The sequence below is a fragment of the Struthio camelus genome, chromosome 9, assembly GCF_040807025.1.
Source record: "Struthio camelus isolate bStrCam1 chromosome 9, bStrCam1.hap1, whole genome shotgun sequence".
Classification (NCBI taxonomy): domain Eukaryota; kingdom Metazoa; phylum Chordata; class Aves; order Struthioniformes; family Struthionidae; genus Struthio; species Struthio camelus.
In genome coordinates, this window is record NC_090950.1 from 24,659,032 (window position 1) to 24,686,380 (window position 27,349).

Sequence of the window (27,349 nt, forward strand, 5' to 3'; positions counted from 1 at the left end):
CTTTCCTCATAGGAGAGGTGCTCCAGTCCCTTCATCATCTTAGTAGCCCTGAAAGGCTGCATACTTTTGAAAATGCATGGCAGGCACGTGTACGGATGTCCTCACATGCAGCTTAAAACAACTAATGCTATCCCAGAAGGTACTTGTTCACTGTTGTCATGTATAAAAATCATCAAGCAATTCCATTCTTACAAACGTGAAAGTAGGCAGCCTCCTCTTGAAGTGCTCTTAAGTAATTGTTTCAGATTTAAGTATGTTCTTACTTGATCTTCAGTAAAGGCCTAACTTCTGCTAACATCTGCAAACCGATTGTAACAAAATTGGTTTTGAATACGGTAATACTCTTCAGAGAAATGTAAAGTAGCAAAATGCAAAATAAGTAAAAAAGCTTGTAATACTAACTAAATTTCAAAGCTTTTTGTTTGCATCTGCAGTCCTACCGTTCCTATCTGTTTGCCTTGTTTGGTATTTTCTGTATGTAACTTCTATACCTTCACTAACATGCAGCAATTGACGAAATAGGTGTTAAAACTGTATGAGGATCATTCCTCATTTACACCATCTTTAATTTCTTATTTTATGGAAGAAACTGATAATATTAAAAAAAAAAAAACAACAGAGATAGGACTTCATACACAATATACAGCCCCTTCCAGCTAGGCAGACCAGATCATGCTAGATAATTACCAATATTCAGTATTCTGTTTATGTAACATCCTGGATCTCTATTTGCTTCGTTCCCCTTACGTATTTCTTAATTTGTTCCTGATTAACCACAGTTGGAGAGCACATTTCTACTCAACTTATATATAAACTCTTTTGTTTTGCTTTTTGATTCCAGTTCACCTTGGAAAAGAAGCCTTTAAAATACACTCAAGTGTTACCAGAGAGAGGACTGTCTTTTTCATCTGTGAAGTCTCTTATACCGTCTCTCTATATTACATACTTTGGGAGTATAAAGTTTTGAAATTTTCACCTTGAGAGTGTTATTTAGGACTTTGATTTGTACATGCTAAAAACTGCCAACAAACAGCAGAAGATGGTATCTGTTTACCTGCAGTAATATTATCCATGAAAAACATTAATCAATGTCTACCTATGCAGTTCTCTTTGGCTTGATCCTTGCTCTTCAGACTTCAAGCAACCCTTTCGTAACAACCTTCACGAAGCAGTTTCCTATTTTTCCCTTCTTCATATTACTAAGCCTGTTACAGTAAGAAAACTCTGTTGAACAGCAGTATCAATAATGTCACTACATCGCTAAAAAATTAGATATACAGCAGTTACTAGGAAAATACTTCGTTTCATATTTGCCCGCTTAGAGTCTTCCTAACAATGAAGCAAGTTCTACATGACAGACCATAGACTTTAACCTAAGAACTGCAGGATATTTTCAAGAATACATGAAAGACTTAAACTTACAAAAAGCCTTAAAGTCATAAAGACTTGAGTTTATATATACTACACACTTTTCTTAAATATTTAAGAAGTTTTCATTTGCTTTCTAGTCCTACAGCTGACAATATGGATAGTAATCGCTACAGGTTTAGGCAAGTGTTTCTGTCTTAATTCAGCCTTCTCAAAACACAGGTAGGATCTGAGGTAAAAAAAACCTAAAGCCTCATGAAAATATAAAAAGATAGTCCTCTGGACAACCACTAGGCATGCAATTCTCCAAGTCACCCGATACTCATTTTTAAAATTAAAATTATGTAACATAACGGGTAGGTACCTCTCAGTATGAGTTTTTTGAAGTGTTAATGTATTACAGAGCACTGACTTGGTTTAAACCTGCATCTATGAAGACACTTTCTGCCCCAAAGGGGGTATGTGGCTCCGTTTTAGATCCATTAGAAAAGGAAGCAGGTATTATATGAAATGTACCTCACTGAAAAAAATCAAAGTGTCAACAGAACAGAGCAACGTGGCAAGACGTTTTAGAATACCTCACTTTTTGGATGATCTAGACAAAGGGAGAAGTGTCCAGTTCAGAAAGAAGCAAAGATAAGCCTTTTTTTCTTCCCTTCCCTTTCCTTTTTTTTTTTTTTAAATAGTCTCTAAGAAAAGTCTTTTAGAAACATAGGCTGTACAGAAGGAGGCAGAAGGAGGTGGGACTGGAGAAAATGGGAAAACAGACAAGCATAAATTATGCATGATCTTAAAAATAAGAGGAAAAGTTTAAAAGTGGTGCCAAAATAACTAATGAAGGAAGAAGCTGCTTGGCTGACGCCATCAAAGAATAAGGGTATTAACAGATAGGTAAAGAAAGACACCTTTTGAGATAACACAGGGAAAACAATAGCTGACTGAATAAGATGCAAGTTTGGAACAAAGAGTGAAAGCCTGGTTTGACTCCAGGTAACGAGAAAGATAGCGCTTGTCTACAGTGACAATATTCCAAAGACCTAAAGACTTTCTTCTGATTTGGTTCATTTTCCACAAATTATCTGTCACAAGGCATCATAAAAGAAAAAAGCCTTACAGTTGTTTGTATCTTTCATTTACAACTTTAGGTAAGAGAAATCGCATGATGGATTCTAATATTATCAAGTTGTTTCACACAGATCAGGTCACAAAGCCCATTCTGTGTTGATGCTCCGGAGAAAAAGAGTAACTGTTGGCAACTGACATGAGGCCTTTTCTCTGATTAATAAGTTTAACAACTATACCCTGCACAGCTTCTTTCCAATTACTCGAACCAACAAAAACGATTTTTTTTTTAAATTTAATTCACTGAACAGCAGGATGCATATTGCATAATTCAGTCACAACTTGTTGGTAATTCATTTAAAACCTTGCATACTGTCTTAAGACTGCCTAATTGTCAGGTGTGGCTTTCATAGAATCGTCAGTTAGATTTTTATCGGGTGTTTCATAATGATACCAAGGGCCATCTCCCCTTGCTCTCATCAGTCTGCGCGCCTCCAACTCCATCAGCCTAAAAACAAACAAACAAACAAAGAGTTGGTGTTTTTTTGACGACATCACTGTTTAACAGTAACACTAGTGCACTGCTGATGAGTTCAGCATCTCCGTGTGTAAGTACTACCAAAATATAGATAACAGGAAAATATGAAGGGTTCAACTATTACATCCTTCTATTTCAAATTTTTTTTCCAGCAAACCATCTCACAAAACAGTAATAAAAATACTTGCAGGAGTTCTCTCATAGGTTCTTGTTTAGTGAGGGGCTCCACAGTTTTTGATAAAACTTTCAACCAAAAATGAGTAAGAGTAGAAAAAACAGACTTGATCACGACGGTAGATGGAGCTACTTTATCTTGGGCCCAAAGCAACAGTTCATGAAACTCAGACTTTCTTCTGTTCTCACAGTTTACTCTAAGTAAGTATAGAATGAAGTCAGTGCAACAGTGTTGTTGCTGCCCGCAAAATTTTCAACAGTAGACAGAAACATGACCAATCTGGTAAATTGGGTCAATCATCTACTCAATTAAGCTATGAGCAGTAGCAAAAGCACAAAAGCTGTCCATGTCCTAATTCACAAACACAGAGTCACGACTTTACAAACATGAACTGTTCACTTCAACACCAGACAGTGCAGCAAGTGCTCAGGGTCAAGTGATGCAGAAGCAAACTGGTACATTATGTTAGCATCCAACTTTGCATTTTAAGCAAAATACAGTAGTCCACTACAGTATATATCTCCTTGCAAAAACTTTTCAACTATATACCATACCTCAGTTCAGTTTTCTTTGCTTCAACATCAAGCAGAGCCATGGCTTTCTCATAATTCTTTTCAGGGGGGTCAAGGAGGTAACGAGCTATCCAACGACTTATAGGGTGCTAGCAAATATAAAAGCATAGATTATTCACATAATTCCCAAGTAAAATGTCATTGTACATAAATTATATTGCAAGTTCCCAATCCTGAAAACCTGTGAGCAATTCAGTACTGCTATTCAAATCGTAATAGTAAAGTTAACAACATACTCAACTTTCCGTAAGATCATAACCCTAAACATTTAAATTTCATTTTCTTATTTTGATGCCAATATAACCTGCAAGAGAATGTTCTGCAGCAAAATTAAAAACAAGTTAATGGAAGAAATGTAATTTATTTTGGTTTTACTGAAATCAAGTTCCCTAAACTGCCACTGGAATCACAGAAGGGAACTCCAAACCTCTTGCTGTGATCTGTAACAGTTTGAAGTACTGCTTCCACACAGAAGCCATCGCACTAGGAAAAAAAGCTTGCATGAGTTGCAACAGTCATAATAGTATTGATGAATTCAATCGCTTCCCAGAAAAATAACAAAGAGCTTGCAGCAGGAAGCCAGGGACTCATTTTAAGAAAACACAGTAAAGTGAAAAAACTAGGACCTCAAGTTTTCTGACTATAAAAATCTCCAATTTTACACTTAAAAGCAGGAGACATATTGGACTTGGAAACAATGCTAGCAAATAACACAGAAGTAAGTGACGTCACTTTGAACTGCAGTATCTTAAGAGCTGTAGCTCAAGAGCAAAAAAGAGACGGACAAAAACCGGATGTCAAAAGTAAAGAGAAATTCTGTTCGTGACTCATGCAGACTGTTCTTACTGTTTAGGAATGTTACAAAAGATTGCCATCTAGCTTCAGCAGTTTACTTGCATATAATTGCAGATCATTTGCAACTATTTTTGTCAATAAACAGATTGCCTACAGCAACATGCATGTTTCATAAAGTTAAAACAGCAAGTCTGCCAAAATTATAATCGACAATTCAAGTGATATTACCCTACTCTGATACCCAGCTGCAAAGATATGGCCATCCCTATTATCATACTCCACACATGTTCCTTCCAAAACTAATATTAAGAGGAAGGCTATCCCTAACACAACACCCTCTCACAAGTTACACTCACTTTGTAGTATTCCCAATACTCTGGAACATAACCTTCGGGAATCTCTGCAAGTTCAGCTTCACCTGACAAGAAGGAGAGGAACATTTCATACAACTAGTTTTTAAAGTACCCATTCTGCCTTCCACATAAAAAGCAACACTATTTCACATGGAGAGTACTCCCTCCATTTGAACTCTCTTCAGAAAAACAGGACTTCTTGTATTTTTTCGGACAGTTCATGCTAGATGCATCTAGCTCATAGATTTTAAACCACAAAATGAAAGGGTGGAATTAAGAACTACACAGAAGAAACAACTAAGATCAAGACCGTACAAAATGCCCATTTAAAGTATAAGAGACGAAAGTATGTTTTCCTATAATCTCTCAACTAAGTCAACTCAATAGTAAATATTACAGTCATAGATTTAAAACAAACATTGCCAAGCAGAATTGGTTTTTTGCATATTTTGCATTGCACATAATTGCAGTGTATGCAGCTTTCTTGCAGAAGCATGTAAAACAAGGTAAGAAAGACTCCTCATTTGAATACAGTAAAACCGTTCGCTAAACATCATTGCTGCTCAAAAAACTAGCACAAAAGTAACATGATTACTCTCCATTTGAATTTGTCAGTTTTTAAAACTGTGGAAAGCTTTTACAAAATTCAAGAACTGCAGAAAGAGAAAGAAACTGGAAACATCCTCTGTGTACTTATAGAACATCATCAAAATTGTTAGGCCTATTTCATGATCTTCCAAAGAACAAGCTATAAAAGAGCTGCATTTTCTATCCAGCATGCATAGTTTCCATTTACCCATTTAGTAATTTCACTGTGTACTTACGTTAAGCATGACATGACAGAGCACTCACCAATGAAGATGTTCACATATGTTATGAACACTGCCACTGGTATCCCAGTCAAAAATATATAGAACCTCTGCATGGGGGATAAAAAGGAAAGAAAAAAAGATCGAAAAGTTCCGTAGCCTGAAAAAATTAAGATGAAGTTAGTCTGAAAACTATGTATCACAGCCAGTAGGTCTAAGACTTTCACTTGTATTTGGGATGGGAATATTGTATTTTAAGGTACGCTGCTGATTAAAATGAGTTAACTAACCAACTCGAATACAGCAATAGCAATGCTGTTGCAGCCCATTTAGTTCAGCATTCCGTCTCCCAGAGAGGTCAGCCTTTGAAAAAGCAGAGAGCAGCGCTTTCCTTGAACGCTGTCCGAGAATGCTGTCTGATGTCAGCGTTTCACTGTAATGAGGCGCTAATATCAATGCAACATAATGCAACATAAATATAACAACTGTCAGCTATGGTACCTGGGGAAGACAGAAAAAGCAAGCCAATCACTCCAAAAGAGTAGTATCAGATTGGCCGTTACCCTTCATAATGGGCTTTATTCAAACCTTACCTTTTCAGCATTAACTCAGATTAGGCTTCCTAAGTGTAGATCTCTGGTGTTAGTGGGCCAGATAACTGAGGGCAAACCCTGCAGTAGAGTAACCTAACACGGTCTAGAAAGGAGAACAAACTGGAAGGCATTTGCAAATTATGCAAATGTAAACACAGACATACAATTTAAGAATGCTAATACAACATTAATTGATGTACCCAACACAGTCTTCACCATTTAGCCAATTTTGAATCTTTTTATTTCATCTGCCCCGATTTTACAGCATAGGACAATAAATCATTTAGGGGGAAGAGTGGAAATTCCTGTTTATGTCACTAGCACCAACCACACTGTAGATGCTGGCACATAAAATAATCGTATTTTAGACATTCTTACATAATTTACAAGTGATTTGTTACACTCAATCTAATGTATTTTTTAACTCACCAACAAGTTCAGAAAGCGAGCATCATAAAATCTTGTCGCCTTGATAATAAACATTCTTTTCCCATGGCTGCTATGTCGTATAGGAGCTGAAAAGTAAACCGAAGCGTTACAGTTTTTCTCTGCCTTGGGCAGTCGCATCCAGGATAAGCTCAACAATACAGACAGAAGAAGAAAAAGAAAATCAGCAGTGGTCAGGTAATTATAAACTGGTTTTCTTGAGGATATCAGTGCTCCTAGAAGATTGCCTGAGCTAACTTCCTCCTAAGTTAGGAGGAACGTATTTTTCTCCTGACTTCATATACCGAGCTATCTTTCTACGGGTGCGTCTCAACAAATAAGTTAACTGACTATAATTATTTACCCTCAGCGCCGAGTAAACCCACAGAGCAGTATATTAGGAAGTCGGCCTTTCACGAGTTCCGCCCCGCCGGCGGAGGCGCGTTCCCGCACGGCCGCGACCTACCGCGGTTTCTCGGGCAGTTGCCCCGAGGCCGCTCCTCAGGCAGCTCTGCCCTCGCCTTGGCCCCCCCCCCCCCCCATCGTCCGCGTAACTGAGCGACAGGGAAACGCCGGCCGCGGCGGCCCCTGGCCCCCCCCGCCCTGCCAACGCCGCCACACGGGGCCGCCGTCGCCCTCCGCTCCGCCCCCCAAGGTCACCTCGCCGCCCGGACACCCGCCGCCGCCGCCGCGGCCCTACCAACGGTGCCGGGGAGGCGGGCGGCCCCGGCGGGCCAAGGGAGCCGAGCGCCGCCCGCCGCGCCGCCCGCAGCCCGCCGAGCTCCCCAAGCAGCCGCCGCCCGCAGCAGCAGGCTCATGGCCGCCATGGCTGAACCTGGCGCGGGGGCGGGGCCGGTAGAACCCTTCGTCGTCGCGAGGGTGAAGCTAGCGGGCAGCCATCTTAGGGCCGGGCAGATCGCCCCGCCTCCTTCCGGCACCCTGGCGGGAAGCCGCGCAGCATTGTGGGAGGGGCGACGGGTGTGTCATGGCGACCGCCATGGCGATGGCTGCGCTGTGCCGGCGCCTCACGGGCGCGCTGAGGGTGTCAGGAGCGTTGCAGGCCTCGCCGGCCGTCTGCCTCCCCGGGTAGGTGTCGGAGGGAGCCCGCTGCCTCCTGGGGGTGCTGGGGCTGAGCTCAGGGCGGGCGGCAGCCACGGCGGGGCCGGACCCGGGGTGCCCTGAGCTGCGGCCGGGGCCGCCGCGGGAAGGGGAAGCGGCCCGGGCCGCGCTGGCTTTCCTCGGTTAGACCGGGCCGTAGCGGGGACGGAGCGCGCTGCCGCGCCGGTGGCGCCGCGGGGTTTGCGGCGGGCTGGGCAAGGCAGCCGGGGCCGTGCGGAAGACAAAGTGCGGAAACAAGCTTTTCCAGGTTTAGTTTTAGTTTCCCCAAAGCTGTGTTGATTTTGGAGGTGGCCGAGTTGTCCATAATGAAAGATCTCATATAAGTTCAGTGTTAAAGAGTTTCCCTGTTTGTGTTACTGCTTTGTAGTCCTTATTGTGTTTTTGCTTGTAACGCTTACTTTTTTGTGTGTTTATACCACAGTTTTACTGTTTTTGATGTTTAGCTGTAGTCAGCATAGAAGGGCGTTTGTGTATTGTGTTGCTCAGACTTATTCAAATAAATTTTTTAATTTGTTCAGGTTGTTATCTCTGAATATTTATAGATAAATGAGGTAAGAGAAGGGGTAACACAGAAAACAAACACAGAGATGCCATGTTTTCCTCAAGAACTGCATCCACCTCTTTTGCCCCCGAACCCTGGCGTTTTCGTATCTAGGATGATATCTGCCTTTACAAATAGAAAAGAGAAGAATGTTTTCATTTAGCTGAATATTATTTTTCTTCTCATGTATAGTTTTTGCTTTAATTTTGGTGTAGGTTAATGCTGAACCTATTCCCCAAGAACCTAGCAAAAGTCGAGCCCCTCCATCATTTGAAGTTTCTGCACACTACTTTGTCTCGGAAAGGTCTGGAGGAGTTTTTTGATGATCCCCAAAACTGGGGAGAAAAAACAGTATCGTCTGGTGAGCTATACCAAGCTTTTCTGATTGTGTTTTTTAGCCAGTTGTGCTCAGCTGAAATGTGACCTATTCTTTTGCACTGTAAGAGTATTGATAGCCACATGAAACTCTTTATATATATAAATAAATATATATATTTATGTATACTTGTGTATATTTATGTACCAATGTACCTTATGCTTGTTAACTTTCTCTTCTTCTGTGTATTGTATACTTATGCAAGCAAACAACTATCACGCAGCAAAATACTTGGCTATAAATCATCTTCTTTGCTTCTATGTGACGCTAGATCACAGAAGAAACGTTCTTAGTTTCTTTTTCAACGATATATTTGAACGATCTTGTCTCTTTGTTTCAATGTAGGGATTCATCTTACAGCTTTTCCCTCTCTTCATCCTCTTACAAACAGATCAACAGTACATAAGTCATTGCACTGAATGTACTCGTATATTCAAAGCAAGTTTGAGTATGCACAGGGATAGAGATTTTCAAGAGGTAGTTGTTTTAATTAAGTGATTCTACTTCTGTTGAGTTAGCTGGGTCTGTAAAGGAAGTATCCTTTTTCAGAAAAAGAAACTAAATTCCCTTAGACTGATACTTTCTTCTTTTTTTCAATAACTTTTACAGGGGATGCATGGAATATAAAGCAGCTAAGGGGCAAGAGTAGTGAAGATTTGCACAAACTTTGGTAAGTAAGCTTCAGTGAGCTAGCTTCTCTTCTTTCAAAGCAGCTCTGCAGGTTTTATGGAAGTATGACTGCATTAGTCAGTAAATTTAGTCCGCCTTACAACACCACGTGTTTAAATCTGCTTTGGGCTTGGAGCAGCCCAAGTTCTATTACTAGTCAGAATATGAAAGCTGTAATGCAGATGGTAGTGTTGTAGTTGTGTCCAGTACAAACGGTTCAGGTTTGGTACAGAGGCCAAGTTTCATACTGTAGAATCCTGACCTTTGGAGTTCTTCAAACTGTAGAAAAAATTTGGTTGGAAGGGACCTCTGGAGCTCTTCCAGTCCAACCTCCTGTTTCAGGCAGGAGGAGGCCCTAACTACTGAAAGAGATCAAGTTGTTTAAGACTGTGTCCATTCAAATTTTGAAAATCTGTGAGATCGTACCACCTCTCTAGGCAACCTATGCCACAGCTAAACTAGTACTTAGTTATTACTGTGGATTTTTTTTTTTTTAAACTTCTGCCCAATTGGTTCCTCTATTGCAACTTGTGACTGCTGTGTTTTGTCCTCTTCCTGTGCACCTGTAAGGAGAGTCTGGCTCCATCTTCTCTGTAATCCCTTCTTCCAGGTAGTGGAAGACTGCAGTTGCCCTCTCCCCCCTCCCCCTTCTTTTCTCCTAGTTAAATAAACCCATCTCCCTCGGCCTCTCCTCATGTCACGTACATCAGCCTTCCCCTACCCACCTCTGCCATACTGCCTCCAGTTTGTCAGGATCTTTTGGTCTCTCTTTATGGAGCTAACGGGTATAGGATATGGGATTATAGGTTGTCCAATTTATGCCCTGGCCAGCAGGGTAGTGAGTGAATAATTGCCAATGGATCTAGAAGTTATTTTTGAAGTACTACTATGCTTTTTGATCTAGGTATGTCCTACTGAAGGAAAAAAACATGCTTTTAACTTTAGAACAAGAATCAAAGCGACAACACAGGCCAATGCCAAGTCCAGAACGATTAGAAAAGGTAACTTTTTCATATGAGCTAAAAACATAACTCTAAATAAAACGGTTGAGTGAAAGGTGAAACCTTTGCAAGCTTGTTGAAGACCTTTTTTAAAATTATCCCATTTTGAGTACGAGCATAAACAAATGTTGTGCTCGAGCAACGCGGTGGGCAAGGCGTTTATACTTGTTATATATGGTTGAGTTATGAAATATTTCACTGCTTTCAGTCCCTGAAACTGCACTTGAGGATTTCTAAAAACACTTCCTGTTCAAGTGAAAACCTTTGTAGTCTTAACGTTTCACACATTTTTTTTTTTTTCCTCTCCCAGTTGTTGCCAGCTTTTTGCCTCTGATATTCTCTGGCTTCTCCAAACTTGTGTTCTTTGGTTCTTTGCTGTCCCCTCTTTTGTCATCCCCTCTTCTATTGCATTATCATGATTCTGATACTGACTTATTAAATTCTTCCCGCTGTATCTTTACAATTGAAAATTTAATTTACTTATGAATCAGCTCTCATCTCTATGCTGATGTCTCACAGGTGTAAATCTCTACCCTGGCAGTCCAGCTAAATAATCGAGCTGTTGGGACATATAATACATTCTCAGATATCTCATTATTTATCCCAATTCGTTCATTCATTCAGGCTTCGTTTTGGTGAAGCCTGAAATTTACATTTTTCTTCTGAATTTCTTTCTCTGGTTAGTCGTGTGGCTCTGTGTACCATAAAATGCATCTACATGATTTTTATGCCTTCCGAGTCATGCATGCGTTTATTTGGCCTCCTCATTTGTCCATTTGTCACTGTGCTTATAAATTACGGAAGATCTAGTATAAAACTTTCCTCTAGCTCTCCCACTCTATCTTACTATCATTTATCATAGTACTGTTTCTCAACTGTCTTTTGTGATTCCCCTCCTGAACAGTATTTTCTGTTTAGTGCCACCTGTACCACCTGTTGAGCAGCTATGAATCACAGCAGTACTTGCGTTGGGAGGTTTTTTATTTTTGTTATAAAGGGTTCCAATACTTCATAAGTCAAATCTGCTTTTTTGGGCTTCATCCCAAAACAAACGGGCAATCAGTAAGAAGATAAGCAGCAGTTAAATACTATGATTGCAGTGAGACCAAATACAGCAATTGGCTTAATAAAATTAGCTCTGCCAGCTCCCCAAAGGATTTCAAGTGTTGCCATTAAGTAATGTGTGTTATAGTAATCTTATGAGACAGACTTGCCCAAAAACCTTTAACTCAGATGTCATAATTTGGTCAGTGCAGCTTTCTAATCAACTAACAGGCACTGAGGCTGTAACCAGACTTTAAAGTCAAACTAAAATAACACATAGCTGTCACAAACCATCTAACAGAAATATGGATAGCATATCTTCTTGTTGTTTCTCCTACTTTCCTTTCCTCCCCTGCCTCAGAGCTTTCCATACTTCTAGCCATCAGCATACCTGGCTTTGACTTCTAGCCAGCTAGTCCTTAACGAATATTCAGACTGTTGGTTATTTCGTCTGTGTTCTGCTTGTAATCTCGATAGCTTTTTGCAACACCTGTTCTTTAGTATTCTAGTACACAGCACTGTAGTGTACTACATAGGCCTTACGAAGCTGTTTCACTCAGTCCACACATGTGAGGTGACTCATGATGGAACTTCTAATATTTTTTACCTACGTCTTTTCTTTAAATTTAGTCTGAAAAAATCTTTACTTGGGAGTTTTTAAGTTGTCAGATTGTATTTTGTTGGCCCATCCTGAAACTATTTCCTATTTTCAGGTAGAACAATCTATGAAAAGAATAGATTTGGTTGTCAAAGAAAGAGAAGTTGCTTTGAGGCTTTTACAAACTGGCCACGAAAAACCAGTACCTGGCGAGTGGAGACAGGACTTCTTAGGACGCACCTACTGGTACGGAAAAACATTTTTGGTTTGTGCGTGTGACGTTTCCTTGTGGTATTTCTCTTTACAAGAAAAAACATCCTTCTGATCTAATTAGGAAAGGATGCGTTTACTGCGTAGAAGGAAGCATGCTTACTAGTCAGCATGCAGGTGTGTTTCGATATGTTATGTTGCTGTAACTGTTGCTAAATAGTTCTGTTACCAAACTCCACCCTTAAATATAACAGAGCTAGTTCCATGAAAATAATGTAGTTTCTGTATTGAGAGGATATCTGTTACTGTGGTGATTCCATAACATGTATCCATGAACCACAGAGTACTGTCCAAGCTGACTTGTCTTGGACATTTCTAGTTTGAGGCAATATCCCTATATTGAGGGACAATTGTTGTGACTGCACCTCCCAGAGTACTGAATGAGATGATAAATAATGTATATCTTGGAATTTCCTACTAGTCTTGACAGATATTTAATTTTTTTAAGTTTAACTTTCTACCTTAAAACTATAAATAGTTTCTCTGTAGTTTCAGGTGATGACACTGAGGTCCCTGACAGAAATTGCTATTTTGTTACAGTGTTTTACCCTCACTGTATTGGCATTTGAAGCAGTCCCTACCGAACTTAGCTCCGCAGTAAAAGTGTAGATATCAAAAGGTCACGCATTATGGTAGAGATGAATTTTGAATACTTTGTTTATCCGTAAAATATAAATCAATAGAGTATTAAACATACTAACTACTCAATTTATATCCCTGTAGATAGAGCTTCTGTACATCTCTTTTCATTTGGAAACAGTGCCCACAAAGATGGGTTTGCCCACTTATTGGCACGTCCAGCCCGCAGTTAAAGCAGTGGCTGGGTGGGCACCGTGCAAAATTGTCTCTAAGCACATGCAGATACTCTGCAGTACATATATAGTAGGTCTAGCAAGCTGGATGCATGGAAGACTGTAGGTAAGTCTGTACAAGCCATCTGTGCAGCCCATATGCAAGGGAAATCCCAAACAGAAATAATGGAGTCTCCTATTTAGAGGGAAAGCCTTCTGTTGCTCAAGCAGTTTTGTACTTGACATGACACTCAAACACTGGCAATTTATTAAAAAAAACTGCAGTAGAAACAAAGGTGTCTTCACCCATCAGCTTGCTCATATCTACTTTTGAAAATTAACTTCTTAGGAGGGAATAACATCTAAAAATATAAATGTTGGCAATAACAATCTGTGTTGTGCCATCTCTTCAAAGGTCTGTGGTTTTTCAAGTGAGATGACTTTTTCCAGAAAGGCGCTGAGCTACAGATGAGATGCACGGAGTTACAAATCAAGCCAAATAGTGAAACTGGAGTAAAAGCCCAAATACAAGTTCTGTGACCTGCTGCTCAGGCTATTTTATCTTCCTACAGTAACCAAGGAGAAGTCTGGTAGAATCCAAGAATGAAGATGCAGAGTATACGTTGCATAATCAATTTCATTTATCTTTAACAGGTATACTTACAAAGAGTGGCCAATACCATGGTACTTGAACAAAAAATACAAAAAAAGGAAATTCTTTTACTTACCTCATGTAAATCACTTCATCAGGTAAGAAGACTTTTTTTTTTTTTATATTGAAAGTTATTTTCTGATCTGTTCCTCAGTCATCCTCCTTCCACTTTGCAAGGAGAAAATAACACTAGTCTTGTTCTTACAGCTATTAAACTGAAAACAAGGCTTTCATAATCACAATACCTGTTTCCTAGAAAATTCACCAAAGGTTTCAAAATTTGAACCAAGGGGGCAGAGGCTAAACATCTGGGGAACTCGCTCTGTTTTATTTATCATCTTCCTATCTTAGCTGTTAACAGATCTAGCTATCAAGTTGGTACTGTAAAAGCCACTTTACGTGGAAAGCACCTAAGATCCTCCCAAAATGTATGATTTCTATAGCATTCAAAAACAGAAGAGTATTCTGCTTTGCAGGCAAAAACCATTTCTGCTTATCAAAAGCAAATTAACTCTGAAATGGGCAGTCACTAGGAACCTCTATTTGATTAGGGGCAAGAAACTACTGTTTACCCCTGCAATTCTCCCCAATTCTCTCCTTGTCAAAAGATCTCTCACCTTGCCTCAGACCTTCTCCAGTGTCTCCCTTAATGATGTCCCGTTTCCTTGTTCAGCCTTTGGGACTCTATAGTCTCTGCTCCCTCCTTTTTTCTCTTCCCCCACGTTCACGTAGTGTGACTGCAGCCGTTTACTGTTGGGTGCTAAAGCTGTGTCGATCCTAGCTTGAAGTCCTCATTCCAAGCACTTTCAAGCGGAATATCTGAGAGCATATCTGATAAATAGTATCTTTAATAAGCTCAGTGTGGCAAAATTGAAAGAGAAAAATCATACTATGTGGATAAAATAAACTAGAAAACAGTTAAGCTACCTGGAAGCTAACCACACTAACTTTTTTATTTCAGGCTCAGACTTGAAAAACACTTACGCAGAAGGGCAAGAAGGCAAAACCTAGAGAAGAAAAAGCAGAAACTTTTAGAAAAGAAGTTCCCTCACCTTGCTGTGAAGTCTCAGAGCCAGTAACCTGCTGGAAGAGCCCAGGAAGCACTTGTTTAACTGTGACTGGAACATAAAACTAAAGTTCTCAAACCAGTGAACAAGTTGACTGCGCTTTCCTGAGAGTAGCCCTCTTTTTATTATCTCAGTTTGACCTAAATTAAATTGTGATCTGGCATTAAAGAGCGGTTTTGAAATCAAAAATTGATCCTAACCGTTGTTTCGGGAAGTGTTTGAAAATTAACAAATTAATCACTCATTAAGCTAAGCTTACATAATTAACAGTAAAAAGAAGCAGTTGCCTGCCACATGAAAGTATGAAATTTAGGGATAATATCTGCCTTGTTTAGTTTTAGCACCTGTGCATTAAAATAGCCAAAAGACATGAGACCCACTAAAGGTCACATACCATACTTTGTTCCCTGGCCCTATCAGTTATGGGCATATCACTTAAGTTGCGCTTTCTAAATGCAGGGGAAATGCACTGTAGTAAGTGAACTTCAGCATGCTGCAAAGAATTCTTGCCCTGCTTTGTCTCGCTTGATAGAAAGTATTAAATATTTGGTATGTAAGCTTTTAACAAGGGAGTCTTTATCCTAGATTTCTAGATACCTCGGACAAATGCAGACATTTGTGCAATGTTTTTTTACCACGTACAAACTGTTTGTAGTAAGGCTGGTCAAATTCTGTGCAATTAAGGTAGAAAGGTAAGACTTACTGATGACTAATGCTATCACGTGATGGTAAATAAAAGCTGAAAGGAAGCTTTTACCTCCATAAGTGGTTGGCAAAAAACTTTTTATAAAGTCACTTTTTACACAGAAACCAGTCCTTCAGGAAGCTACTTTTTCTCCCCCCATTTAGCTACCAACTGTTAAATCAATCTTAGTATTTCACTGATGCCAGAACACCTTCATAAAGCATTACACAATTCTGCTGTATTCCTTCTGTCAGCTGGTAAAATTTAAGATACAAGTCTGGTTGACTTTCCACCATCACAGCTTTCTTTTACGTTCTGCTTGAATGCAAACTAGAGCAAGTCTTTTTCTTCTACTGTGATGACTGTAGTTGGTGATTTTGTCTCTACTTGTAGCCCACTTAAAATGAGGCAAACTTATGAGAAATGGGTTTTGTCAACAGCTTGGAAAAATCTCGAGCAAACAACTTGACTTCTAGAACAAAGCAATGGTCGTCATCGTATCACCAAAGCAGACTGTTTTGATAAATTATTTTATTGTTTGGAGGTAACGTGTAACTGTTTTCAATGAAAGGGCCCATCATTATTTAACCAAGGCGTCTGTTAGGGTACCCAGAACTTAGCAGTATTGTTTACATTTTTTTTAAACAATTATATGCTATTTGGTTTTCCAAAGCTTTTAAGATAACAAGTTTTAAAACTTAAGTTTTAAGCAAAAACTTAATTGTGTCCCGATACAGAACATCACGCAGTTGTAAAATAAAGTAAGATGAACAGCAACATACAGCTGCATTGTGACAGCCAGTTCCTGCTGAAAAAAATGCTCCTCCTTCCTCTGCCCCTGAGTGCACGCTCCCCGTGCAAAATACAGGCACTTACTACCCTGCTACAAGCCAGCTGAGGGAGCTAAACCAGCATGGAAAGTAGGAACTGCCCCTTTCAGCTCATAGCTAGCTGCAAAATGTCAAGCCACATCCTGAGGTCTTCTATGACTGTTCTCCTAGTTTTGGAGAGGCAATTCTCTGCCTTAACTTCCCTGTCTCAGAAGTGATTCTTCTCACCTGCATGACAAGGCATTCAGCATATTGTATACATTCTTTGAAATCAGGTGGAAAGTATTGACTGCTTACCAAAATGAAATTGCTCCATAACAGAACAATTGAACCAGTGCATAATAAAACATTCTCTAACTGGAATGTAACATTTTCATTAGAGTTTATACTGAACTGAGTCACCCATAGCAGATTAGAAAATACAGAAATACTTTCCGTTTTTAATACAAAGAGTAACTGTTTCTCTGCAAGTACTCACAAAGCTGCTCAAAAGTGAAAGCCAATTTTATTTTTTAAGAGGGAAGTAAGAGCAATTTAAGGCCAAAGTATCAAGCAAGGAAGACTAATATGTGAAAGTAGACAAGAGCTTTTAATAAATTTGATGCCAAGGCATTTGCAAGGTTATGCCTCTATCTACTAGCTAACCTGTAAAGCTGTTCACAGGAAAAGACATTAGAGAAAATATACTTTATACAAAACTATAAAATGCTTGTTATATGAATTATTGCTTTACAAGGGATGTAAACCATCCTTTTTCTATGATAGTACCAATTAGGTCTCTTAAAATTTCTAGTTTGTTAAAATGGAACTTGAATTATGCAAAAAAAAAAAAAAAACAATATAAAATTTCTACAAAAAAGAGTCCATCCCATTCCTGAGTATGCTAAAGCTATAAAATAGAAGGAGTGATGGGGAGACAGCAGTTTTCACAGTAAAAAGCTCAAGGGCATTTTCTTTCTACACACTGTTTCCCTCCTTCTTCATATTCCTGTTTAGAAATCCACATCTGTTGGAAAGTACCCTACAAAAAACAGAAAACAAATTAAGGCTGAATGAAACATGACTGGCTTCCCGTAGGAGGAAAAAGAAACAAGTCTTTCCATTCAACGTGGCAAGAGGACTATGTTTTCTTTTGTCTTTTATATTGCTAGTGATTAAACTGAAGTTGGGAAGTTGCAGCACCAAAAGCTGATTTTAGTCTCCCTTTCCAAATACTGCTAAATGAATCTCCACAAAGCCTTGAAGTGCTCAGTAACTTGTACCATTAAACTCAGGGATATGATGCAGAAACAAGTTGGCTACTTCTACAATATACTACCTGTTACTTCTGGACATTGTATTTCGAGCCTGTACATTGCCCATTAAAAACATAAGAAAACCAATTATTAGTTTCTGGATTTGAAAAATCACGTTGGCTTGTTTTTTAAAGAGATTCCCTTTACTTCACCGCAACAACAAACAGGACAGTGACTGTCACAGTAGCACAAACGCTTCAATTCACACACCCCCACACGGAATTAACTTTTTGGACAGCAACTACTGCTTAGCATAGCAACATGGTAACATAGATTTACTAACCAAAGAAGCCAAAATGGAACCACCAATCCATGAACTGAACCTCCGCTCCACTGTTGTGTTGTTTGCTATCAATTTCAGGCGCATGCTCTGCATAGAAAAGGGTGGGGGGGGAAAGAAAAATCAGATAAAAATTGCAGGCTGGAGCCCTTTAAGAGCCTGAGAAGGACAGCACAAAGAACATGGTTTGCATATACCAACCAGCAAGTGAAGATCTATTTTATTACACTTGCAATAGCGTTCACCAGCTCTGTTATTTAAAATTCCAGATTGGCCACACATGAACAGAAGTATATGTGGCCTTTTATCTTCTCTACTAACAGGGATAAGCAGCGAATGCTTAAGGCTAAGAATAAGGCAGGTAAAGAGCCATCCTACTCACACCACATACTGTTATCTCTAGCACAGGAGTACCTGAAGTGTACACTGGGACCAAGATGTCTAATATTGAACCTAATTCATCTAGTCCCTTTTTGAACCCGTTCTTTTTGCTCTCAAAATGCCTCGTAGCAATGAATCATATGGTTTAAACATATATTGTATTTCTACTGATAGATGAGGGGGAAATCCACTGAAATTATCTATTGTAAGCAGCAGTGAATAACTGTACCTTTCTCAGCCTTCCAAAAGAATTATGATTTCAAATGTCCCCACAAGTTGAACATTTCAATTAAAGAAATATCATGTTTTATACCAAGGCAAGTTCTCAAGAACACTATGCAATGGTATTAATACTTTCTTTGACACTGAGTACTTTAAAAATTACAAGTATATTAAATCACCAGCTTTCTATCTATGAGTAGGAGGTGTTGCCTGTAGAATCCAGGAAGAACAATTCCTGCTACAAAGCGACAGGACCTCAAGCAGAATGACTAAATGGGCCTCAGGTTAGTCAGCGACACTTCAGGAGAGAGGCCATCAAGGGAAGTAGTGACAATCGCTTAGGTTCAGTTACACAGCTTAAAATCACAACCTGAAAGCAGGAACGGAGAAGGACATCAGCAGTACTTCGGAAAGTAGTAGTTCTTTCTTTTCTGTAGACTGGTGGGAGATTACTCCCCCACGTCCCCCCCCCTCCCCCCCCAAAACCTATTCAGCTGTTGCGTTCCTAGTGAAGTCGAAGCTACAAAACATGCCTGTATATTTATAAAGCAGAGAAGCAAAACAATGAGTAACTCAAAGCAGTAATTGAATGAGTTGTTTTACCGGTGGAGTTTTCTGAGACAGCTCTCTGTTCAATCTATCTGTAAAACTCTGTATTAGAGTGTTTCCACCTGCTACAATCACACTGCCATAGAGGCCCTAAAAAGAGAAAGTAACTCATAGTATTAACTCTGAAAGCATTTGGAAAACAACCGTTTCACAGAAAAGACAAGAATGCCACATAAGGACATATAATCAACAGCAATAGTAGTACATCACGTGATGCCCACGGTATTACCTCTACCAATCTAAATTAGTTATTTACCACATAAAAAAATATTTCAAGAGAGCTTAAATATCAAACTATGCAAGGAAGACAGAGGCAGTACGATTATGGATTCTCTACTGTGGAGAACCTTGCATCTATAGACACCTCCTAGATCCTGAACTGCTTGTTCCCTTGTAGCTGGATTTTCCAACCGCAAAGGAAAGAGAACCTAACCGCACTGCCACAGTTTTCCATCTAATACCGCAGCTGGAAAACATCAGTCATGACCTAGCCTATTCAGCCAGCCTGACGTGCTAGTTAAGGGGCAGAATTATTGAACCAACCCCTACACAGACCGTATCAAATCCGAACCTATCCAAATCGACACCTGAGAAAATGAGAACATAGTTTTAAAGAGAAACTCTTCCTTTAAAACCTCTCCGCTTCTACTCTCCCCCAACAAGTCAGGTACAATTAGTTACCTTTAGGAAGTACATTAATCGTCCCCCAAAATCTGAAAATAACAGTCAAAGCTGTGAACGGAAAACGATCATCTGAAGGCAATTCAATGCACATTATGTAGTGCCAGCTATAAAACCTGGACATCAACTATTTATATATAGGTAGACACACTGAGTAAGAGTCAGAAAACCTGATTCAGCATTTTGTAGGACAGAAACAGTAATCCCACGTTCCTATATACAACTAGTGTAATGCTTACGGAATTCTTCTAACGTGTTTATCATTATCCTAGAAAGTCCACGTTCTTCAGCAACCATGTTCTAGCCCCAAAAAATTATTTCAGCACAGAAATATCTATGTCCTGTATAATACATGTCCTGACTAACACTTACCGGCCTGATGTCTATATCGCACATTCCAACGCTTGTTGTGACAACGTGGCTCACGCCCAACATCGTGTTACCAGATAAACCCTAGAATAGAATTAGTAAGCCACATGTCATTGCTTCAAAAGAGGAAGGCATATTATAGCTCTGAATGAATGAATACTATTTACTAAAGAAGGAGCTAAACATTTTTCAGGGAGAGAAAAAAAAAAATTCCTGTTTCCTGTTCAGCTCATCACCACCCATTTCAAATTACATTTCTCCTCCTTTGTTACTCCAACCCTAGTACAACACAGGTAAACTCAATGCCCAAGAGAACCACTCCGTGTAAATATATGCATACAAAGCAGGAAATAGAGAACATCGTACAAAAGGAAGCCATGTGATAAACTATTAACTTAAAGCCTTCACATTATTACATAACGTAGTTGTTTTACCTTTACATTGGAAGGGTCAAATAATCCTTCAGGAATTTTTAGACGCTCCGCACCAAAGTCACAGTTATAGCCGTTAGGAAACTCGTAATGAACTGTTGGCATCTGTGCTGCTACCCTGGAGCATTAGTCAGAAAGTAACACGCTAAAATACAGTGCAAGCAGTATGGTAAGTTTTCTAGCAGAATATTGTGATTGATATGACTTACAACTTCGATAATATTGACTGTCATCTCATGCATCTTGGAATATCAAACAGAAACCAATCACCTGGATGTACATTGCATTACTACTTCCAGAAATAAACAGATTTCATCTAATAACCTTCTTCCGAAATAAAGTCACCCAACAGCATGAGCACAACTCACGATTCATTTTACAAGGAGGAAAATAAAGTGACATACTGTTCATCATAGGTTGAATCCGACACTTGGAGGACAGACGCTTGGAAGTCCTGAATGACACACTAGGAAGACAGGAGTAATATTGTTAGGAAGAACTTTAAGTCTATAACTTAACAGAAATTACAGCACTGACCCTGTCTTTTTAAGAGTTTTCTAGGTCTTGGAGAGGAAAACATGATACCCTTGCAAGCCAAACTTTATGGGATTCCTAGCGGGGGGTTGAGAGCGGGAGAAAGGAACTACTTACATTACACATGTAGTTGTGCCAAGACCTCGTGACTTGAGGTAACTTCTCTTTTCTCTTCCAATTTGCTGGTGACCCCTCACGAACTGCCTCCTGAGATGACAGGAAATGTGAATATCAGTTAACCATTTAAGCCCCTGCCCTCCCCGCCCACCAGATCAAATACTTGAAGTTACTTTCCCACCTTTGAAGCAATCATGTATGGAGGGATTATCTCTATATTCATTTCCTGAAACAATTCTCGGCACTGCATAGTAATGAAGTCTCCTGCCAGTGGTGATTTCACTATACCTAGAAAACAGAAAAACATCTCGAACGTACTGAAGTCGTAGAATAAATCCTCCCAACTAACTATTCGTCAGAGAACACTAGTTATTTCCTAGTTAAGGGAACACATGCCTATTTAAAAACAGTAATAAAACTGTAAAACCAGTAAGAAAGCTAACTCATTTTTTAACGCTGCAGCGTTATTATCCATGAAAGTCTTTTACCTTGCTGAAGTACATATCCATCATGCACTGGAATAGCAGTGGTGTGCGTTGCTCCGCTATCCAAAATGAGACCCGTGGATCGCCCATTAGCAAAACTAGCCAAAACGATTAGGGAAAATATTTTAATTTTCACTTTGGAAAAGACGCTGTCATAAAGTTTAAGTAACCAGGAACAAGGACCCTACTGTTTTTCTCCTTGGCTTTATGAATGGACTTGCCATTTTCTTTCTACAAAAGTGAACATAAATCCTGTTCTCTCTGTGAGGTTACCTTCTATCTGTAAACTAACTGGAACGCTGGACATAAAAAAGTGACAACTCAAGTTAATATTACGCAGCAAGCTCCAAGTACATCCAACTTAACATGTTTTCAGCTTCATATTCTATCAGTCTAAAATAACTACAAATTTCAACTTAAAGTTTGAAGTTCCTATAGCCTTCATTACCGTATTTAGGAGTCAGGACAACGCCATTTCAGACGTCTAATATTATTATCATGGTATACAATGAAAAAAGACACTGCCTCCATGCAAGACAGTCAGACTGGGAGGACTTCAAAACTGAGCTCTAAGGCTCAAGTTCAGAAATGGAATTTGTTTCCTTCCTGCCTAGATGTTTACGGAAACATTAATTTGAAAGAAAATGGTTAGATATGTTGTTTTACTAGGAATTATCTAGAATAAGTTTACCACCTTTTCTTGGGGAAAAAAAAGGCTCAACATTTCAAAGGATACGCTGTTAGAACAGCGGTTTTGCATAAGAAAAAAGCAGGGATGTTGTAGTGTTCAAACATCAATTCAGTTAGTTTTTCACGCTTTGCTCTAGTATTCCACTAGAAAAAGAAGAAGAAAAAAAACCACATACACACAAATAAGTGATCAAAATGAAGATGTTTATCCTGAGGATCATCAGAGCACGTTCAAGGGACGCTAACAAAATGAACAGTTACAATTATTAGAACCATGGTTTCAAATCATATCTAAATTCTATGCAGATAGACTGCTAGAATTTTACTTAGAATCTTTTCCATTCCAATTCTATGACAAAAACATTAATATTTATCTCTTATACAAAATTAAAGGAGCAGCAACTTAATAATACAGGAAGACTTCTGATAAGCAGGGTAAGACATATACAACTTTACAGTTACAAGAAAGAGTCCTTCACCCTTCTAGAGATCTTCCAGCATCAGTCTCTCAAAAAAATCTAAAACAAGTAACACCCATTGTACAGGGGAAAGATACATGACATAACTTGCCTGGTTGAAAGAAAAATAAATCCAGATTTGCCTGTTTTTAAGGTATCTTCCTACAGTTCTACTGTACTTGTGATTAAGCAAGGATATATTTCAAATATTCCGCACATCACTGAAAAAGCAAAGTCTTTCTTTCTATGCCAATGATTCGAAGTAAGATTAGTTCTGTGAGGGGAATTCTAATGGAAACCTTTACTGAGACACCCATAGAGCCATCAAACAGGCAATAACTGCCGCAAATTCATCTGTACTCCAGCCAGGTACAACCACCTCCTCAGGTGGTGCATGAAAATCATGGCGGGGTGGATGTTGTTTTTGTTTTTAGCTATTTTAATAAGTCCAAGGGACTGTAACCAAGAATTCATCTCAAGAACATCAGCCTGCTTCAACTGCATATAAAGGGATAAAGCAAATCCTACTCAAAGATTTTATTAAAGAAGGGCATAACTACAGTATGGCATGCCAACATCTTGTATTCAGATTTTAACATCTGTCCTTCGAATGCTTGCCACAAGCAAACAAGAGGGTGAGGTTTTTGTTTGTTTGTTTGTTTTTCCCAAAGAGAAATTTGGATTCGTCCACTTCGCCTTACAAGGCCCTTTACAGAAATGAAGAGAGACAAATTAAAATTTCTTCATTATAAATATTCTTCTCTGTCATGTAATATTAGTTGGTGGGCTAAAGGCAGTGACAGATTTCCAACGGCACTCTACTAAGTATAACTTTATTGTCCTAACATGTTTTCATTTTTACTCCAGGGAATAAAGTGAAACTTGTTTTTTTGCTTCTTTTCAGTAAGTTAAAAAAACAATAGCACATGGTAAATAGTTTCGGTGCCTTGTCACAGAAAGCATTTCAAACTGGCTTTTTTTTTTTAGCCATTTTTCTTAAACAGACTACTTCCAACAATCTGGAAAAGTACTTTAAAATGGTTACTTCCCTAGGTAAGTTTTAATACTCGTAATCTACAAGCCAGCATCAGATTTGTTGAAGACTAATGCTTGTAAACTTAGCAAGAAGATGCAGTTAAAGCTTTTCAAAAACGCAAAGTTGCTTCTACTCACTGGTGCTTCAGACATTAGAACAGGATGCAAACTTGCTTCAGATTTAATATGCATCTTGTATGTGTGATCCAGAATTGCCTGGAAACTATCCCAGTCTTCAACTGTAATAACATCGAAGCAAGCAGATTAGTTTACTTCTAACTTTTGTTCCACTTCACGCATACATAAAGGTTCTGTGATTTCTTTTTTTCCTAAAGCTCTTTAGTCCAAGGCTATACTCAAAGACATACTCCTCCTTTAACAGCTCTGCAAAATTCTATTCCTCTATAAGTATCATGATCATAACATACTCAGAATTATGCTAAAAATCTATCAACATCATAAACCAGCTACACTTTATGCAACTAGCGCATCAGATATCTGTTCTTATGACGGTCTTAGGATGAGCCTCCACTTACACACAGTACAGGAATGAGCTTCCAACCTAGTTCCATAAATTACCTCTTTCTCCTTTTATCAAAATTTAAATCCAAGTCAACAAATAAGAAAGAAGCCTACAAGCCTTCCCTTACATCAGACAAATGCTTACTGTCTTATCCAAATTTCTTTAGGGAAAGCAGATTCTTTCGTTTTAGGCCCTGTTCTCCAAACCCCCAAAAGAGAAACACTTAAGCACATACCAACTTCTTCTGTGAAAGCTATGTTTTTTTGCAGCCCAAGTAACGCTATTTTAAGAACAGATAGAAGAAGACAGAGCACCATACTCATTCCATTTTTTAAGGGTGAAATGGCCTCCATATTTTCCCGTGGAACTCTCAGGGCATTGGTGTCTATGTAGTAAGTCGGGCCCCCTTGTTTGCCTTTGTCACCATCTATCTCCATCAAAGTGCTGCCATTGTCCCTTTCTAGCACCACACCAATAGCTGTTGGAAAATCCACCTGTAAGGCAACAGGTAAATAGTCATGAACATTATTCATGTTTTGGGAGGACGGTTCATAAAATTCAGACCTTTCATTATACACCTTAGTAAAAATAAAGACCCCAATGTATTCTGGAAACTCGTCAACTAACAGGTTTGGTGGTTTTGGTATTTTAACCGGTTCTAAGGTAAGTTCTAGTTTTTATGTTATATTTCAATCACACAAACTCTCACCTTTGGACAGTCTTCACCCGCATAGCCTGCTCTCACTGTATACGAGCCAATGTCAAACACAAGAGCCCCAACTTCATCTGTAAATGTTGTGAATACAGAGAGAGTCAACGATTATTACACTCCATTACAACCCCGACCTGCCTTTGCCCTGCCTCCTGTCCATTTGGCCGGCAAAAGAGAAAAGCAAGTCAAGGCCTATTTCCAACGCAAGGAGAAACTTGTCTATTCAGAATTCAGGTTTCTGGAGAGCGACTACAGGACCGCCAACAGGCTTTAACTGGGACGCCACAGCAACTTCCTTCGGCTTAAGTAAAAACGGCCACTTCAACAGGAGAGAGAAACCGTCGCTGCATCTGCACGGATTACAGGACGGAGCTTTCAAACAGTGAAGTCACGCGAAGCCAGGTCTGCCCAGGCCACCCGAGCGGCGCTGCCGCGCCTCGGCTAGTCGCAGGACAAAGTACCTCGGCGACGCGACCCCGGGAGGGATACAAGTAAGGCCTTCAGCCGCCGCCTCCTCCTCCTCGCTCATGCTGGCGCCCCCCACCGCGGCGGAAGAGCCGGGCCGCGGCCTCCGGCGCCCGGGGCCTGAGGGCGCCGCCGGGCGGGCGGGAAGGGCCGGGGCGGCGCGCGGAGGCGGGGGGGGGGGGCGGAGGTGGGGGAGGCGCGCACGCGCCGCCGCCTCACGGGACGGCGCCGAGCTCAACGGTCGCGCGGGGGCGGGGCGGACAAGCGAGGCGGCACCGGACTCACCTCCGCCGTACACGCCGCCACTCATGGCTGCCGCTGGGCCCGCGCCGCGCTCCCCGGGCCCGGTGTCCGCCGCCGCCGCGCCGGCTTCCTCGGCGATCCGGCAACAATAGCGCCTTCGCCCCTCTCGCCCCCGGCGGGCTCAGCCTAACCCGCCGGCCTGCCGCCTTCCCGCCAATGGGGAGCGCGGCTGCCGCCCGCCCGCCTACCGCGCGTCGCCCTGCCCGGCGGCCGCTAGGGCAGAGCGGCCAATCGGAGCCGGCGGAAGGCGGGGCCAGAGCGCGGGGAGCCAATCCTGAGGCGGGAAGCGGCGGGCGAGCGAGCGAGCGAGCGAGCAAGCGTAGGTGCAGCGTGCGGGGGTGGAGGCGTGTGAGGAGAGGGCCGTCCGCGGGCTGCGTGTGAGGAGGGGCCGGGCCGGGCCGGCGAGGCGGGGAAGGCGACTAGGCGCACCGAGGGCCAGCGGGGTGGGCATGCTGCCTGCACGAGGGGTTGGGTGGTAGCGGGCGGTGGGGTGGGTAGAGGGTGTCCGGGGCGGGGGCGGTGGAAGGGCGCCACGGTCGCTGCGGGCGGGGCCTCTCTGAGCCCTTCTCCCGCCGGCTCCGGTCGCTGCTCCTTAGGGCTCCTCAACCGGGAATAAAATGCGCTGGAAGTATGTACTGGTACGGCAACACCATGCTCTTCCTCTCCTGCCTGAGGCACTCCTTTGCACCTCAGAGCTTGGCCCCTGAGGTTAGCTCATCTGGCCAGTTAAGCAGTTTTGATTTTCTAGCTCGGCTGCCTGTTAAATAGCTGAACCTGTAATTAGGAGAAGAGATTGCCTTGTTTGGTGTCAAAAGCATTCAGCCAAACTTGGCGTTTGACCAGTAGGACCAGAGAGGGGAAGCTAGAAAGTTGTAGGAAGTTGATAAAAGAAAAAGACCTGAGGTATACCAGAGGTTAGTATTAGAGAAAAGTAAAAGCTTAAGAGTAGGGAAATCGGCTTAAAATACAAGCGTTCTTGGTGTGCACCTTTTTGAATTCCTGCGTGGGTTATTTTGGAGGAGGTGAGGGCTGATCTTTGTGTGTGTGTGTGTGGCCTACTTTATAGTCATGGATGCTCTTTTCAAATTCACATAGGATGTGTAGTTTATTTCTGAATCCTGCAGGAGGATACTGAACTCAGATGGCATGATTATGTACGATCAGCATAATAGAGCGGCATTTGATTTATTATCTTTGCATTTACTTACCAAGTATTGCAGAGCATAATGAGTGATCACAGTAACAATTATTGGACTATAAACATGAAAAAATGTGTTTCTTATATTTTCACTTTAAGCAAAAAAAGTTCTGCTTAGTGCAGGAGTCCTGCTTAGTCTTATTTTGATAGGTAGTTTAGTACTTCTTACAAAGCTTTGGGGTTTTTTAAGTTGTAGCCTGAGTTTCCACTCTCACTCTTTATTTACA

At 40.8% G+C, this 27,349-nt stretch overlaps 4 protein-coding genes across 13 annotated transcripts in view; 2 read left to right on the top strand and 2 right to left on the bottom strand.

Annotated features, from left to right (window-relative positions):
- Nucleotides 1–2,410: 2,410 nt before the first annotated feature.
- NDUFB5 (NADH:ubiquinone oxidoreductase subunit B5) lies at nt 2,411–7,637 on the bottom strand. 3 transcript variants are annotated; one of them, XM_068955050.1, is made up of 6 exons: nt 7,392–7,637; nt 6,695–6,780; nt 5,716–5,782; nt 4,867–4,928; nt 3,698–3,804; nt 2,411–2,938 (listed from the first exon to the last, which is right to left on the bottom strand). In XM_068955050.1, exons 1-6 carry the CDS (start codon nt 7,516–7,518, stop codon nt 2,818–2,820), a joined length of 570 nt encoding a protein of 189 aa, XP_068811151.1. In that variant the 5' UTR covers nt 7,519–7,637; the 3' UTR covers nt 2,411–2,817. The 3 variants fall into 3 exon arrangements, with proteins under 3 accessions (XP_068811151.1, XP_068811153.1, XP_068811150.1); XM_068955052.1 differs by lacking the exons at nt 6,695–6,780; nt 7,392–7,637 and adding exons at nt 5,963–6,105; nt 6,266–6,291 and having other exon boundaries at nt 5,716–5,832; XM_068955049.1 differs by lacking the exons at nt 6,695–6,780; nt 7,392–7,637 and adding an exon at nt 5,963–6,260 and having other exon boundaries at nt 5,716–5,832.
- Nucleotides 7,623–17,356, top strand: MRPL47 (mitochondrial ribosomal protein L47). The gene is made up of 7 exons (XM_068955048.1): nt 7,623–7,777; nt 8,567–8,712; nt 9,337–9,397; nt 10,301–10,397; nt 12,155–12,285; nt 13,755–13,850; nt 14,714–17,356. Exons 1-7 carry the CDS (start codon nt 7,677–7,679, stop codon nt 14,829–14,831), a joined length of 750 nt encoding a protein of 249 aa, XP_068811149.1. The 5' UTR covers nt 7,623–7,676; the 3' UTR covers nt 14,832–17,356.
- ACTL6A (actin like 6A) lies at nt 16,018–26,130 on the bottom strand. Of its 4 annotated transcripts, none has more exons than XM_068955038.1 (14): nt 25,907–26,130; nt 25,154–25,230; nt 24,764–24,938; nt 24,060–24,160; nt 22,475–22,572; nt 21,742–21,836; nt 21,435–21,541; nt 21,254–21,343; nt 21,007–21,068; nt 20,606–20,720; nt 20,175–20,255; nt 19,116–19,211; nt 17,913–17,999; nt 16,018–17,355 (listed from the first exon to the last, which is right to left on the bottom strand). In XM_068955038.1, exons 1-14 carry the CDS (start codon nt 25,929–25,931, stop codon nt 17,275–17,277), a joined length of 1,290 nt encoding a protein of 429 aa, XP_068811139.1. In that variant the 5' UTR covers nt 25,932–26,130; the 3' UTR covers nt 16,018–17,274. The 4 variants fall into 4 exon arrangements, with proteins under 4 accessions (XP_068811139.1, XP_068811138.1, XP_009682183.1 ...); XM_068955037.1 differs by having other exon boundaries at nt 24,680–24,938; nt 25,907–26,102; XM_009683888.2 differs by lacking the exon at nt 25,907–26,130 and adding an exon at nt 25,618–25,785.
- A 77-nt stretch (nt 26,131–26,207) lies between these two features.
- The window catches only part of GNB4 (G protein subunit beta 4), a 79,958-nt gene continuing 78,816 nt past the window's right edge, over nt 26,208–27,349 (top strand). The window contains exon 1 of one of the 5 annotated variants that reach the window (XM_068955043.1): nt 26,208–26,243. The gene's annotated coding sequence lies outside the window, so the exon portion shown is untranslated. Of the gene's footprint in view, nt 26,244–26,272; nt 26,300–26,319; nt 26,368–26,524; nt 26,553–27,349 lie in introns of those variants that run through there. The other 4 variants (XM_068955047.1, XM_068955045.1, XM_068955044.1 and 1 more) reach the window with 4 other exon arrangements.